General features: G+C 40.4%; 1 protein-coding gene across 3 annotated transcripts; it reads right to left on the bottom strand.

The window, feature by feature from the left end:
- Window positions 1-838: 838 nt before the first annotated feature.
- On the bottom strand, window positions 839-12,392 carry lhx3 (LIM homeobox 3). 3 transcript variants are annotated; one of them, XM_065965947.1, is made up of 6 exons: window positions 9,209-9,334; window positions 6,379-6,550; window positions 6,047-6,246; window positions 4,080-4,231; window positions 2,828-2,999; window positions 839-2,129 (listed from the first exon to the last, which is right to left on the bottom strand). In XM_065965947.1, exons 1-6 carry the CDS (start codon window positions 9,303-9,305, stop codon window positions 1,696-1,698), a joined length of 1,227 nt encoding a protein of 408 aa, XP_065822019.1. In that variant the 5' UTR covers window positions 9,306-9,334; the 3' UTR covers window positions 839-1,695. The 3 variants fall into 3 exon arrangements, with proteins under 3 accessions (XP_065822019.1, XP_065822020.1, XP_029133993.2); XM_065965948.1 differs by lacking the exon at window positions 9,209-9,334 and adding an exon at window positions 11,954-12,392 and having other exon boundaries at window positions 840-2,129; window positions 6,047-6,249; XM_029278160.2 differs by having other exon boundaries at window positions 840-2,129; window positions 6,047-6,249; window positions 9,209-9,333.
- Between the last annotated feature and the right edge of the window lie 5,025 nt (window positions 12,393-17,417).

The following is a 17,417-nucleotide window of genomic DNA, read 5'->3' as shown; positions in this document are numbered from 1 at the left end:
GGGAATGCATATCTTGTGAAGTTATTGCCTTGACGGGCTGTGTTATCTTTTTATAGCAGGATCACGGAGTCATGAAACAATGTCAAGTGTCTAACGTTAAGAGTACGAGCACCACCAGCCTTCTGTCCTTCTTGCAGGTTAACATCCACATGCCTATGCTGAATATGATTACACATTGCTCTAATTAATTTGCCATTTTAACCTGTCACAGCCTGCATACAATTTTTTTTTAAATGTTCGAGATCAAACTACTGCCAAACCACTCAGCACTGCAAGATGCCATGCTGGTTTAGATCCGGGCAGTACTGTGGAGACAGCATGCAGAGCGGTGGTGTTTGTCTGCATCACAGCTTAAGACACAAAATTTGACTTGAGGCTTGGACCGGTCCATAGTGTTGCTGCTATAGGCTTAGACTACTGAAGGAGTTGATAGATTGAGGCCCTGTCTCTTTCAGGAGGTTTTGTGTTCCCTTATGTCATATTTCTTCTTATATTATTGGCAATGCAACAGCACTTAAAGTCTGTATTTTCTGTTGTACCTTCTCTTCTATTTCACTGTTTTGGCCCACTAGTTCGAGACAGATGTCTGTTGGTTTTGCTCAAGGTTTCTGTCTGTTTAAAAAAGGGTATTTTCTTGCCACTGTTGCCAAGTGCTTGCTTATGGTGGATAAATGTTGGATCTCTTAAATAACATAACAAAAAGTCTAGTCTAGGCCTGCTCTTTTCTTAAGTCTTATGAGATCATTTTTGTTACAATTTGGTGCTATATCCATGACAAATATCCAATCAATCCATTTTTAATCTTGTGTGCACATTGTTGTCGTCCAACCAAAAAGCATAGAACCCCATTTTGATTTAGGTGACAAATTTATTAAAGTCCTGTTTTTTGAATCAGGAATCATCATCATCATAACCAGAAGGAATAAATAAGACATAAAACATTTTCCACATAAACAAACATATACAATCACAACCCCCCGAATGCTACAGCTCATTCTTCCTCCGAGGTTGTTTTTTTTAGGCAGAACAAAACGAACGAGATACATCTGAGAAACACACAAATGCATAGAAGTAATTGGACCCCTAGGTACCATGTAAGACAACATCTACATTTATGCCTATATCCCTGTTTTAGAATGTACAAAGTCCTCGTATCTGGGTTTCTTCTTCGTGTCCAAGAAGGGATTTGTATAAAAATAAAGTCTCCACAATGATAAACCATTATATTTATATATATATAGACATTTGGCAACAACCAGACATTTGAAGAACTCAATTCTGCACCTGAACACAGTGTAGAAAAAAAAAAAAAAGCTAATGAGAATAAAGAGCGGGAGTTGGTGGAAACCCAAAAAGTCAATGTCCAAAACATCCTGGATCTCAGGTCAGTCTCTACAATGTCCTGAAAAAGTGTTTAAAATTAAATAATTGGACGGATTTCTTGCTTTAAACAAGATTTTACAACCTAATGACTATTGTAAGGCCAAGTGCTTTAAATAACGGACAATCTCTCCATTCAGATCACACATCATCTATGGTCCTTTTCATCAGATATTGGTGGATTCCAAGGAGAGTCTAGTCCATTACACACTCACTGGCCAGTTTGACTATTTCCCAATTCCTAAAATCCAAAAGAAGACACAGAAAACTAAAAAAAAAAAATAGTCTTTTTTTTTTTTTTTTGTCAATAACCAATCAAAACTGCCCATGGTCTACTTCATCTAACCAGGATGCAGGACTGGCAGGAAAGTCTGGGTATCCTCCACTGCTGCCGGTGGACAGGTCCGAACTGGGGCCATTAGCGGCTCCCATAGAGACCCTCACCGCAGGGTTGATCCCAGCCGTGCCCCCCTGGGTCATGATCGACAGGGCAGAGTCAGGGTAGACCAGGCTGGAGATGAGAGGCTGGTGTCTTGGAAGTGCTTGCAGGGAACCCGGCGACTGAGGGAGGCCGTAGGGGCTGTTAGATCGGATGTCATGGAACTGGTCCTGAGAAGGGAGGGCGCCGTGCTCCAGAGGGAAGGAGCCGTGGTTGTTGCCCCCCTGGCGGCCCCCCATGCCTGGAGAGGACTCGCTCAGGCTGCTGTAGATGCCGTTAGTGAGGCTGAGCTCGGACATTGGTGGTTCATCTGTTCAACAAGGACAAGAAGACAAAATTAGAACTTGTTATTCTGCTTGATTCACAATTTCTAAAACTGAAAATTACCTGATGAAGAAAAAGTAATTTCCTAGAAGTTGACTTTATTTGCACCAGATGATGTTAGAAAGTAAGGCTAAAGTGAGCAGTGCTAGGACCACAAGCCTTCTGTCCTCCTTACAGGTTGACGTCAACATGCCTGTGTTGAATGTGGTTATGCATTGCTCCAGTTAAGGGGTTACATTCCAGTTCAACTTGACAGCCTACACACATTTCTATCTTCATGTTCTAGATCAAATGCAGGCAAAACTGCTACATGTTAGAATTGCAATCTGTGCACTGTGCTGGTTTACATCTAAGCGATAGAGCAGGGGGAGAACGGACCCATGAACCAGAGCTACAGCCCCGGCTAGTGGCGGGGGGCTGCATTACAGCTTAGACACAACATTTAACTTAACACAACTGGTATAACCACATTAATTCTGGTGCCAAACAGTGAGGGTGCAACATGTCATCTCTAGAAAAAAATCATTTTGAACAAACTTGAAGAACCTTTTCTGTTAGCTCACCAGCGAACATGCTGTGATGTTATGCCTGCTGGCTCACAGTCTGTTTAGGCTTACATTCACACTAGAATAGAACAACATCATTCATGCCTGTACTGTCTTCATATTGTGAGTTTGACTCTACCTGTAAAGGACACCTCAGCATCACTGTCCATGCCCTCCTCCTGGATACTGTCCTTGTCAGACTTGGAGCTACCTCGCGACCTCTTCATGTTGCGGAAGTACTGCCCCCACCTCTGCCGCCCGGCGTCTTTTTTCAGCCTTTTCTCTTTGGCTCGCCTGTTCTGGAACCAAACCTGGAGTGGGAAAAAACAAGATGTCATATTGTTATTAAAATGTTTAGCACGCTACATTTTCCATCAGAAAAATAGATCCCGAGTAAAATTTACCGTTTTAAAACACAAACAAATGATCTCTAAACCAATTAAATATAGATGCCAAATGTATGCAATCCTCTTTATTTTAAGGCTTAACCGTACAAATCATGCACCCCAGTCAAAGTCCTCTACATCCAACACCCTCTGCTCTTTCCTCGCAGAACAAAAAATCCCTTTAAGGCTTAAAACTAAATTAATTTTCAAGGACTGTCTGGACGCAACTTCCCTCCTCCTTGAGCCCAAGTATGAGACTCAAACTGTGACACTGACCTGTAATCCAGGGACCAGCGTCCCCTTGCACCTGATTTATCGCACACTTAATTAACTTCCCGACAGCTACAAGTTGTCCTCACCCCGGGGGAGCACACAGGTTAGCACGTTTCTGCTTTGAATTATTCAAATTTTCTCCACTAACTTTTGATGTAATCTATAAATTTGATCTTGCACTTCAGAAAACACAAACACAAAGAGGAGACATAAACAAAACCTGCCTGTATCCTCACTGCCTGCAAATATAAATAAATACACACCCTGTTTTTTTTTAAATAAATTTCATCATACACACAATATTAATTCATTTCCTACAAGCACCAAAAGCAGTTTTACATTCTCCTTAATGATATTCCGCCCTGAGTGAACCCTTTGCACCCCGTCCCTTTCTCTGAATAATGAGCCGCATTTTAGTGGCTTCCGTCTCTACTTTTGTCCTTGCAAATAAAACAATATATATGACCACCAGCACCCAGCTCCGGGTGTGAGACTCCTCAGCAGTAGACAATATGCGAGGGGCCCCTCTTAGCATTGTTAACGATCTCGCACTTAAACCGTGCTGACTTTCATGTGGACTTCATTTTACTCCATCTAGCCGTAAATTCCAACCCAACACACACACACCTCTTTGTACAGTGGGGCTCGTGCCAGTTCAGCCACAATTGTGTCTTTGATAATGCAGTCAGGACACTAATGGAATAGCTCTTAATGGATAATAATGTACTTTACCTGCACAACCCGCATATCCAGCCCCGTCTCTGATGAGAGCTGTTCCCTGACGTGGCGGGCGGGTTTGGGGGAGTTATTGTAAGCGTTCTTTAGCGTCTCAAGCTGTTTGGCTGTGATGGTTGTTCTCGGCCTTTTTGCAGTCGAGTCTGCCTCTGAAAAAAAAGGGAAGAAATAGTATGCAATGTAAGATAATGCTGCACAGGTATTCTGCTGAAATCTGAGGAAAAGTGGTTTTATCTTGCAGACATCATATCAGAAATAACTCATGAGACAATTAACATTTGAGATACACAGTGCAAGTCTTAAAATAATGACACAAAATCAATTTAACTTAATAAAAAAAAAGCCATAGACATGAGAGCGCTTCCCCTGCTTATCACTAGGTCCTTGTGTTTTTGCTTAGTAACATGAAGCTCTGTGATAGAAACATAGTCATAGCAACTATTAGCATAAAACAGCCTTCATGATATACAACGTCCTAATCTCACATAAATGGATAACTTCCCCTCTGCCTATAAAAACTAAACTCTGGCATCCAGTGCATAATTGCATCATGTCGGCGCATCTGTTGGCAAGCACAGCAAAATACAAAACCATCATCCAAATGGATGCGGGTCCAAGTAATTGCGCCCTCTCATTAGCAAAATAAACGTGTGTGTTTTTAGTGAAAAGTTGCTGCATAAATCCACACTTGGTGGTTGTGGTGTGTGTGTGTGTGTGTGTGTGTGTGTGTGTGGGGGGGGGGGCAGTAAATCCACACAAACAGATGGGGAGATAAAACTTGACCATGCACTGTCTGCCCCAGCAGGAGCAGAGCATGCTGGGATTTTTCTGTGAATTTAATGTGTTGTCTGTTGATATTATGAGGGCATCTAATGCTGTATAAAATGACACAAACTATTTCAAGACAACGCACGTTAAAGTATCTGAAACGGCTGTAAATATTCTATTTTATTGTAATACGCATGCTTAAAGTGTTGAAGCCGATATGATTGTTCATTGGTTCCTGTCACTTTTACTATATTTTTTTTAAAATCATACTTTAGGCATACTTCAAGCATTAATTATCAGCTTGTTCAAATATGTTGTGGGGAACGTCCTTACAAAGAAAAGTTGAAGCTTTCTTTACTTTCATATACAAATTGAAGCTGCAGAATAATCAACATGTTATTTTTTGGCTAGAAATGTTAAAAATTTTACAATGTAAAGGAATCTTTTTTTTTAAAATAGCCTTCTCTTTTAATAAATAAAATTGTGTTTGTCTGACTCGTCCACTTCAGCGTTCTTTATCAAAGTCCAGTCTGTATTTTTTTTAAATTAAAATGTATGAACAACAATTTAAGGACTGCTCCTTTCATGTTACTTGCTGCTAAATTCATTTATTATACTTGAATAAAAGGAGGAAACTACAGAGTGGGAATCACTGCTGATGTATATATATATATTTTTTTAAACCATGGATTTTGAAATCATTATATCAGAAGAGCTCTTTAAGAATTAACATTATTAAACATTTATTTAAAGCAATACTTATATTTATATGACCATATGACACACTGTCTTTTAACACCATAGTCTCTCCCTCTCTCTCTCAAACACACAAACAAATACACACCCTTCTATTTCTCTCTGTGTCTCTGCACACACACACACACACACACCACCTCCACGATAATAAAACCATATTGACGGCTGATTACTTCTAGCAGCAGAGTGCACATGTGTGAGCCTTTGGTCCTCCACTGTATACGCAGTGTGCTATCGATCGGGTTGCGGGAAAACGACGCAATTAGCGCAGGTAGGTCAAAGTTTATGGGTGACCTCATCGTCACGTCCAAATTAAAGCCCCTACTTAAAAACAAGTCTGCACAGAGCGCATCATATTTTACAGAATACGAGCTGCAAATGGCACCAAAATAAAAAAATAAAAACTCTAAAGAGATGTTTTTTTTTTTAATTCTTCTCACCTCGCTGCTTGGCGGTCTCGTAGTCGGCCTTACACACCAGTCTGCTGTCCTCCATCAGGTAATACTCGTCTCCCGTGGCCAGCTGCCTCTTGCACACGATGCAGGCGAAGCAGTGCAGGTGATAGACGAAGTCCTGCGCCCTCCTCACCACCTGTGTGGGCGGGATGCCCTGCTGACACGCTGCGCACTTGGTCCCGAATCTCCTTTTGGGAAATTAGACGGTTTCCATCAGTACATAATAACATTTTCAGACTCTTTACAGTCTTCACATGAATTCAGATCAAATATAATTGTTAAATGCCCTTTTGATTAAGTATTTGAAAGCTGCTCACTTGAAGAAGTCGTCCTTGCAGTACACGCTGTCTCCTCTGCTGAAGCATTTCTCCGCCAGCTGCGCCTGGCAGTCGCTGCACTTCAGACACTTGCTGTGCCAGTGACGGTCCAACACTTTGAGGATGAAACGGTCCACGATGTGTTGATTACAGCCCGCACACACCGGGATCTCTGCGGAAAGACCACCATTTATTAGTGAGGTGAATCTATATAAGACGGACACACACAACCGAGTTTGTTCAAAGTGCTAAAGAACTGTAAAAGACAATACTTTAACAATACTCTGTGGATCTGATTATGCAACTCACACGCTATTAGCTGCACAAATAGACCTACAGCAATATGAGTAAATATGCTCATATGTTCTTTTATAATTAGCTTATATTATGCTGATATTATATTATTGTGTCTCATCGTTTTACCGTCTTATTTTTATATATTTTCTTACGGTGTATTTGATATGATTTTATCGAAGAGCCATTTCCAATTTGATATCAAACTGTATTAAATCAAATAGCACCGTGAGACCATGTTTACAGTCACCACATGCACATCTTCAATAAAGTCATTGTTGTGTCTGATTCACAAATAACACAAGAGATTTACAAATTGAATGTTGTTGAGAAATACATATTTTACATCTGATTGTAGGACCATAACATATAAAAAAGAAAGCTAAAGCCAGAAACTGTCCACTTTTCATTTTGTATGAAAGAGATGCATTTTTGATGGAAACAGGAGGTTGGAAAAACATATTATTGAAGAAAAGATATTCAAAGCGATGTACAGTGTTGCAGCTCAGCGCTGAAGGAGATCGTAGCAGATAAAGCCCAAAACAAACATATAATTAAAATAATATCCTAGTATCAATTGAAATATAAAATACCGTAAGAGACTAGAATAGTAGTGAATTGTCGATAGAAACGTGCACTGTAGGGTCGTTTGTTTGCCTTCAATGATAAAAATCATGATTACATAAAAGAGGAGTGTCCCATTATCTGGGCTCGAAACCCTCACGTAAGAATTATTTATAAGAGCGACTGTCCACATATTACACCTGAGTCAGTCAAATAACAAACATCTGTTAATGCTCATGTTCTACAGTCATGTATCCCTGAAGCTTTCCAATTTGTCCAATAAGATCAAAGAACACAGATACTTTAAAAAAAAAAAACCGATTGACCCAACCACCGAATGGCTGATATAAATATTTCGGTTATACAATAAAATAATAATCCTACAGTCCTTTGTAGAGAATACCAAGTGCAAGAAGTTGGACTTTAAAGGAACTCGAAAAGAAGCTCTTGAGCCTATTTTAAATTCGTTTATAAAATGTAAACATGACGACACTCATTGACAATGAAAGTATTCAGATGATGAAAAGATGTGAACTATTATAATAATAAAACAAGTTTTAATTTGAAAGTCATGTATTCCTACAATCTTGGAAGATCATTAGAGATAAATATATATCAAAGTTAAAACTGTAGCAACAAACAGACAACCAAAGTATCCGAATAATGAATTATCTTTGGTATATATTTTATTTATATTTTATGTTTAAATAGTACTGGAAAAAAAACATGTAGAGAATAAATCAAACCCTGAAAACACACGTTTGATGATTCAAAGAATAAAAAAAGAGTGATCCACTTCAAATTCATAAAAGAGATGACTTTACTGCATCATCACTAATCGAATATTAGTCGACTAGTTATTATTATGGCATCACTTTAACAAGCAGCAACCACTTTTATCCAATCTCATAGGCTGTTAAAAATGTTAAAATATCCCTCAAAGCTACAACAGTAAGTCCTAATCCTGTCGATGAGAATTTCTGTGTAAAAACAAACAAACAAAATAAAATTAAGGACAACTAAAAACGTCAGGTAAGAAGCTATCAGGCCTCTTTATTACTAATTAAAGGAGGCTCAACCACTTCATATTCCATCCGCGCAAGGAATCGCGTTCCTTTTGTTCTGCTGTGGACGAACCATGAATCATTAAAGAACATTTTCTTCTTGCATCACCGGCACAAGTGTGGTGGGCCCCGCCGCGCCGGGAACAGGTGTATACAGGTCATCATTAATTCAACGCGCTCTGTAAAACTAGAGAGCTGCGGCCTATTAGTCTCACGGTACAAACCAATGAGGTGTCCGTAGCTGTTCACTCACATCATGATCCACACTGGGAATATAATACAAAAAAAAAAAAAGACTACCATTTCCAAAAACAGGCCTCTTGCGTATTTGGAACAGGTGAGGTCTGGTGCATGATTTGTTGTATGTTTAGTCCTCTTACAGTGCAATGTGGACGGTGTATACTATTTGTGAATAAAAGTGGAAGTAGCTCACATATGATGAATATTAAAAAACAAAAGTAGAAAGGGCTAACGTGTAGCTCAGAATGCATTGCCACCTTTCTGATTTACCATTAAAAAAACAATGCACTGAACATAATACAGCCTGCTATAAAAGTTGAACGACCACAAGATGAATCAAAAACGTGTGAAGCCTGATGCGTAAAAGTTGCGTTATTGCCGAGAAGTGGAGCAACAGCAAAAAGATATAGCTCACGTGTTGTCTGGGTAAGGGCCTGTAAAATCTGCCAAATTTAAACGACTGCATAGTTGTAGCATCAATCATCCATACTCTGGTTATTACAGCGCCCCCCCCCCCCCCCCTTCCAACACACACACACACACACACCCCTAAAACATCATCAAAAGACTGCAATCAATCCCACAGCCACACACAGTAAGGTCACAAAAATGTAAAATATCAACAGTGCAAAAACGAATAAATCAATAGCATTGGGGCTTCAGGTTACCTTTCCGTAGCTCCTCACTGTGAGACAGCAGAGCGAGAAGCATCTCCGTGTTATTTGGAGCCTCTTTTGGACCACCGCGCTCACCGTTTCCATCCATTGCTCATGGTTTCACCCCCCCCCCCCCCTCCCTCACATTAATGCAAAATCTGGCTGTTTTTTCTAAATCAATCAAAACTAAAGCAGGTGTTGTTGAATTTGTGTAGCAGAGTGTGCAGTAGTGGTGGTGGTTGGTGGTGGAGGAGTTCTGGTCTGTATACTGTGCTGGAGCCTGTGCAGGATTACGCTGCGCCGTTTCCTGGGCGACAGGCAGATAGATTAACATCACCAACCGAGCGACGAGCGAACCCGGAAGAAGACGGACAAGGGCTTGAGAGAGGGGAGGCCAATAGAGTTTCAGTGTGGTTTGATAAGCAAACGGTGGCCTTTTTACGGTGTAGCTTATTGGAAAATATCAAGATACAGGCTATATATATGTTTTTGATTTTCCTTACATCCTCTTTTATACGATTGAGCCAGAAAACAAATTTCAGCCAACGCTGAAATCATTTCGTTTTTTATTTCTTACTGTGTTAAGAATGGGAATATTTCCTTCTTTTGATTTCTTTTGAGTTTTTTCATTACAGTAAAAAATAAATCGTGGCTACTTTTTCTTTCTCATCCATTTGACAGTTGGTACAAATGACATTATGAGAAATATGTTCAAGGCAAATATTTCATATTTCACATAACTAGTTGGACACCCTGCTCTGTCGAGTAATGGAGTCATATTCTCTACTTTCTGCTCAGCAAGGCAAGCTTTTAAGCGCGATATAATTATTCCAAATAGTTGGAGATATATAATAAAATCGAAAAAAAAATGAATCAATGAGCAGAATAAAAAAATACTTCAAACAGACTTTAAAAAAATTATTAAATTCAATAAAAAAAACAAGCCTGAACAGCATTTTTTGTTGATTTATCTTCTAAATCGACCAATGTGCTTCTCTCAAGAGAAACATCCCTTTTCACGATTTAAAATTCAGAACTGTTTTGCTTAAAAGACGTGAGAGAATATTGGGGTATTACCTTGGAGTGCCTATTCATTAAATTACTGTATTTTTACGGTAAAAAAAGCCATCTTATATTTGAATGATCAACCTTGAAATGGACGGCACATTTCTGCTCATATAATCGAATAATTATTTTATATTAGAAACAGGTTGCAAACTTGAAAAAGGCAAAACTAAAGTTTTTGTTTGGAGTTATAGTCGCCTAATATTAATAAATAAAACATATATTTGTATTAATTCATGTACTTGTTTAGGATCTGTGTGTTTGTCATTCTTTGTGTCCAAACAACAGGTTTTAAATGAGTGATTTTAAATATCACACACACACACACACAATCTTGATCTCTCGCGTTGAGTGCTCAAAGACAAGTGTTTATTTAGGAGAGAGATTGGCTGTTCAATAACATGTTGATCGGGCCAACACCCCAATGAATTTTATTGACACTGATCTTTGGCACAAAAGAGCGCCTGGGGAAATCACGGGGAGTGCCACCAGCCGCGCCGCTGATGAATCTAAAATCAATGTCCTATTTTGCTTGGATTTCCACAAGTGTATGAAAGATATATATATATATATATTTTTTTTTTTTTTTGAGAAAGCTGTGGGGTTCATGGGTGCTGCTGTTACTTTTCAGCTTTGTAATAATTTTGATGTCGTATTGATCGCTCACTTTTGAGGGGGGTTGATCCCGGCAGTAATGAGATAACAAAGCGATAAGATGACCATCAGAGGAACATTGAATAGACTCAGACATATCAGAATAAATGTTCTTTTTTAAGCCCCAATTTATATTTTTCGGCCTATGCATTTTTTTTTTGTAAAAATCGCCTGTTTCTAATGTGTGTGTGTGTATTTACTCTCCACGAATGCCTGATTTATTCAAATTAAGTGGAAAAATGTGTGTTGATCCAAAAAACGACGTGACCAAAACTTCTTATCGAGTCTCCATCACAACCTGCACTTCAACCTCAGGTGTCCCACCTGTCAGGGCAGGAATGTGACACCTGTGGAGCACTTTTTGAGTCGGCGGGCAGCGAGGGGGGATGGGAGCAGCTCTTTGGCCTGCCGACAGTCTGTCGTGCAGACACACGCACAAGGAGGGGAACCCCACACTTTGTGGTGCTCTCCGTGTCCGCTCCCGTTACAACCGCGGGCGGCGGCGGTGTGAAATGACAGCACACGCATAACATCTGTTCGAGTGATTCTCCAACAATGAAGGCTCATTACGGATTCATAACGTCCACCGCACGCAACAACGCAGGAGAAGCGCCTCTAAAACAGGGCTGTATACAAGGGAAGGGGGCTGGCGAATAATGGAGGCGTTCCTGCAACTGTTGCATCTTTTATTTTGAATTTCCGAAGATGGAGATGGTGTGAATTTTAACCGCAAATTATGGAACACAACATACACAGTAGGCTGTGTGTCCTCTATTTTAAGAAGGCTGGTTGCTTCTTGGGAAAAAAAAGCAAAAAAAAAAAAAAAGCAATGAACAACAGTGAACAAGCTCCATTTCACGCTTGTCACAGTTAACAAGAAAAGCCTTGAGTCCTGCTGGGCTGATTCGCTGTCTCATTAAATACCTCCATTTCACGCTTGATTTTCAGGCATTAACAAACCCGCAGGACATCGATTCAAACAAAAAGCAAAGCCAAGAACAACAGTGCAACAAGAAATTGGAAATAGTAAACTCTTACCTGGGCCCGAACTGTAGCGGGAGAAATTTCCGGTGTTTTGACAGCTTGACCCCGGGTGTTCAAGCAACATTTTGAAAGCTTGTTTTTCGATGCTCCCAGAAGCACGAAAGACGAGCGCCTTCAGATTCTTAAAAAAAAAAAAAAAAAAAATCAGGTCTTAACGAGCTTTTGGAAGATGGACTCAAAGCGGAACTTTTCCTGAAGCTTTTTTTTTTTTATCCTCTCGCCAGTGTTGAAAAAATAAGAAAAAGAAGACCCGGACACTTTTCTCCTTTCGTTGACCACCGAGGAGGAAAACGTTGTATATGCATCAAGTTGCTCTTTTGATTCCGTGTTGTTGAACTCGACGTGCTGTTGAAAAAATGGTGTGACCAAAGTGTGCGTCAAACCGAAGTGATCTGCGGTCATCAGCGCTGCCTCTGTCCAGGGTGCTGAAGGGGGAGTTTCTCTAAACGGGGCAGGAGGCGTGTGTGTGCTGCCTCTTTGCATGCACACACACACACACAAACACACACACACCCTCCCCTCTTTCTGGTTATCTCTGTTGTGGTGCACGTGTCTGTCTTTCAAGACGCACAATAGGGCAATTGGACATTGCTCAAGACATTGTTGTCGTGCGTTTCCATCGCTGCGTCTCTCTTTTGTTTGGTTAAAAATAGACCGCATCGCATTAATGATACAACAAGTGGACATACCGTTATGTTAGCTCAAATGAAGCTACTAGTGAACAATGCTAAAAACAGAAAAGTGCGTGCACATCCTTTACAAGTTTCAAACGCAAAAAAACACAGGCTCCATCTTTTCAGCCTTTTATGTACCACTCACCACTGTCCTATTGTCTCATACATGTTGTACGTGTTAGTTTCTGTTTATTGTTTATTATTTAATGTTATGGTTTACTTTTGTTAAGTGAACAGTCTATCGAAGTCAAATTCCTTGTAGCCTATGAGCAAATAAAGCGGATTCTGCTACATAAAGGGCATTGTGAGAATAGTGGTTTTAAAAAAAAGTGAGTGAAATACTATTTAATAAAAAACAGAGCTAAAAGCAAAAAAGCTTAAATTGTTCACTTGCATCAGTCTTTCAAAAAAAAAAAAAAGTTATTCCTTCCGGTCAAAATTCAAGAGAAACACGAACACGTTTAAAATAAAAATATCGATGTTAACAAGTTTTAACGAGCAGAAAACTTACTTAAATCTAAACGAATGAAAAAAAACCGGCATTTAAACTGTTTATTCATACATAGATGTTCATTTTTGTTTCTTCACTATCATTAACAGCAATAAATGACGAGCAGTTTTTAACGTCCTACTGTCACGTATCTTTATCAGGAAGTAGTGCCACTTGCATATTTAAAATACGGACATTATTTCTTAAAAATGACCAAAGTTCATTATTTTTCCAAATGCATAACAGTTTATGTATTTCACAAGTAGCGTCTGTTTTTCTTCCTTACAAATTGTTGCGAAGTTCCTGTAAAAATGTCAAGCCAAAAACGAGCGCATGCGCAGAGTTGCCCGTCTTTTTGGCCGGGTGCCATGCTTCATTCCTTTGAGCCTGTGCCAATTAACCACCACAACAGTCCAAAACTACTCTGACGTAGTGCTACAGCTTTGATTCAATTTTACTCGCCCAGCACGCCAGCCTTCAAGTGGTGTAAGCCAATTAGACCTATGCTGTTCATTAGTCCACTCAGGGCAATTAGCTTGCCAAAGTTGGAAAGAAATTTTCTTCTTTCTTTACTCATCATCCCTCACTGACTTTAACTCCTGTCATTATATTCACATGTCAAGATTTAAAAAAAAAAAAAAAGGAAAAGGAAAAACTGTATACAGCGGTTGTTTGTTTTTTATGATTGAGAAGCAAGTTTTTGTGTTCTAATCGGCTGTAATCTCTGGTCGACAAGTCAGTATGGATCTTTGTGGAGATTAAGGGAGAAACTGTTGGTAAATCTGGAAGAAGCCGTACACAGTAACCTTAAGCCAAGGCAGCATCAAAGGAGCTTAGAGTGCAAGCACAACAACAGGCCTGCTTTCCTTTTTTCTTTCATGCACTTGAAGAGGGGAGAGTCTTTGCTGGCTTGCCTTTGGTGTTTTATTGTAACAGTGTGCACAGTGAAGAATCAAATGTAGGATCTTTCATGACCCTGCTACCAGCGTATGTGAAACACAGTTATTTTTGATGTTTTATTAAGATAAATGGTTGCTTAAATCCCTAAATGAATGTACGTTTAAGGTGGACATTTTTGTTGGAGAATCAGAAACATAAAAAGCCTCTGGTGTCATGACCACATTTATAGACACTTTCTTTTCATCTATAAATCCTCGGCTTCCAGTCATGAATACGTTGATGAGCAAACCTCTTGAAGCTTTTATCCCAGTGTTCCTCGTCTCCATTGAAAGCTACTGTAGAGCATCATCACAACAAATTGGTAAAGCGTTCACACACCTGGGTCCTGCTCGAGCATGCAGCTGCACTCAGCCTCTAATGGTCCTCGTCTATAAACACTCCGCCTCTTGTACCTATCAGAACTTGATTTTTGACCTTGAATATGAGCAGGTTCAACAGGCTCACGAGGGCTCAGCTCCGGGAGGGGGGGGGGGGGGGGGTTACACAGGCCTCGAACCCTTGAGGATCCCTTCATAAGAACAAACGTTGTGCTGCTATGAAACGTCTGTTTTCTACAAAGTGAGGACACTCAACCTGCAGAGCGAAAGTACTATAGTATAGTATGTATTAGTTCTACAAATACGAATCTATACCCAGATCTGATGAGTTTTATGTATATTAGAAAATGATCCTAGCTTGTATCTGATTTTTTTCACCTCAACAAAATCCAGTCGATGCAGAGACAAACCCTCCTCACTGCCTTTTATTGCCGGTAAAAGATGGGTGACTTTAAGCACAGGCAGTCCTCATGACAATGTATAAGTAGATGGTATATTGTTGTATATAATAATGGATTAAACGTTTTAAACAAATCCTTAAAAAAGCCATGTACAATGTTTTTTTTTTCATTCTAATTTTGTTGTAACAGTTAGAGGCAAATTAGATTGTTTCCAGAAGTTTAAAAATCATCCAAATTCGGACAGCAGCCACCCAAATGTGCACAAGAGGAAATGTGGGTTCCTCCAATAATAGAAAAACTTTTATCATTATTGACAAAATAAGTGAAAAAGAATGACATTTTTGGGGCTGGTGTCTTATCAACTTCTGATTTTCTCTCAAGGGAGAGACGTTTTCTGATCGATTTGAATGTTATTCCAAATAGCTGTCAGCGTTCTTAGCGTGCACATATTGCTGCACATGCTCTCGCTTTGTTTGTACGCGTCAAGTCTACATTGCACATTGGAAAAACTTACTCACCGAATATATATCAATGGAAAAACTAACTGCCTCACTCAGAAATCAAACTGCCGAATTTGAATCTGTCTGGAACCCAATAATCAACAACCTCAACTCATAACTACCCCCACAACATCCCACCCATCAACTCTTTCTTCCTGTGCACCAATCACACCCAACACACACACAAACAAACACACACACACACACACACACACACACACACAATTTATAAGTGACTGCATTTTCATACACTTTTATTTTTTCTCAAACCAACCCCAAAACCGCGGCTGCAGTCAACTTCCACTAAAACATAATCATTACACAAACTCTCACCTCTCACACCACAACATTGTTTAACATCAACATATTCAACACATACCACTGCTCAACTCTTCAACTCTCTTCCACCTCTCAAGTCCCCCTTACTAAGCACCTTCTCTCCCTCCCCTTCTCTTTCTCTCTCTCTCTCTATTGCTTCTTTCACTTTTTGTATCCTTTCTTAGGTATTTCATATAATTGTGTAGTTTTTTGTGTGTCTATTGATGTCTTATTTTGCTGTCTTTATTTGTCTTATTTTTTATTTTACAGTATTTTGGAGCCGTTGTCCTGACCTTGTCTGTTTGTTTGTTTTGTTGCCTCATTTGTATATCACCAGTTTGTCACTTTATTGCACCTAATAAAAAAAAAAAAAAAAAGTCTACATGCGTGCTGTGCCGTACTTCTACGTGTATACATGTGTAACAGCTGAGTTGGGTGAGCGAGTGTGGCCGCGGGGGGTCCGTGTGCACCATACCACCCCTCTGACACCAGGCTGCCATTGTGCTCCTGTCGTGATCAATCATGTCCTCCAAAGACTGGCCTTGTTCGGGAGGGAGGGGACCAATCACACGCCTCATTACCCAGGCTTGGTTACTCCTTAGCGGAGCAGTCCCCGGACACCTCGGCCTGTTGCTGTCTGGAGGGAAAGAAGAAGAGAGGAAGTGTGTTGTAGGAGGAGAGAGGGGAAAAAGAAACGACAGAGAGCAATAGTAAGTGGAATGCAGTCTAACATGAAAACAGAGATTTTAAACCTGACGACATCGTTAAGATCCTTTAATAGGAGACTTCTCAATCAATTGCCGCTACACGGGAAGGTCAAAAAGCTGGATGACCACAGCTAGAAAACTTAAAGAAAAGCAAGGGCAAAAATAAATTGCTGACCAAAGCAATATTTCCAACCCAGCCAGCAGTCATTTACTGTATAGGGCCCACCCTCTGCGTCCCTGGTTTCCAACCATAGCGAGCAGCTCTCATTGTTTTGAAATGGCTCCATCTGGCAAGGTTTCACTGACCAGGCCGGCCGAGGCTCGCTCCCCCAGCAGCTGGCTAAACTGCCCAACCGCTTTTACGCTTGGCCCTCGGAGCAACCGACACTCTCTGCTGGCTTTGCCCCTCACACACACACACACACAATAACACACAAGGCTAACTGTCCCCCGGCCTGCCAGTCCTGGGGTCAGCTGGCCTGAGTAGAGGAAGGGAGGGGGGGGCGGGGGAGTTGAAGGGCTGGGATGGGTGACACCATTTAGGCCATTGTTATTCACCAAGAAGGGCCGGAGAGATGGTTCAGTAGTGTTTCATCTACACTGAAGGAACTTCAAAACTCTCTTTGGATATTTTAAAAATATAACAAAATTGACAGCTATGCATTTGGATTGGTTATGATTCATTTCTCTTCTTATCGTTATGGGCTTAACTCAACAGCTGGCCCTTAAGACTCAAATGCAGGTTTCATTATTTGTGCACAAGGGTCTACTCCAGGCTAAAAAGGCCCGCCACCTCTGCCCAGCATCAGCCCCTTTGAATATTGATATGCTAATGATGAACAACACAGGAAACAAAGCCTGACTGCGACCACTAGAGACCGATACAATGGCTCTTCAGTCAGGCCTTGACACTTTTACCACCCAACATGTGTCCCTGGTTTCATGCTCAGACAATAAAGGCCAACAACTGTCCATCCATTTATAAGGGGGGGGGGATGCTGTTGCTCAGTTCCGACGCACCGTCTGGGGACCCGACTGGTTAAGTTGTGTTTTTTTGCGGTCTTTGTCCAGGGTGGGAAATATCAGCTTTC

Source organism: Labrus bergylta, chromosome 17, assembly GCF_963930695.1.
Source record: "Labrus bergylta chromosome 17, fLabBer1.1, whole genome shotgun sequence".
Classification (NCBI taxonomy): domain Eukaryota; kingdom Metazoa; phylum Chordata; class Actinopteri; order Labriformes; family Labridae; genus Labrus; species Labrus bergylta.
Note: the sequence above shows the minus strand (reverse complement) of the source record. Positions and strands in the feature narration are given on the sequence as shown.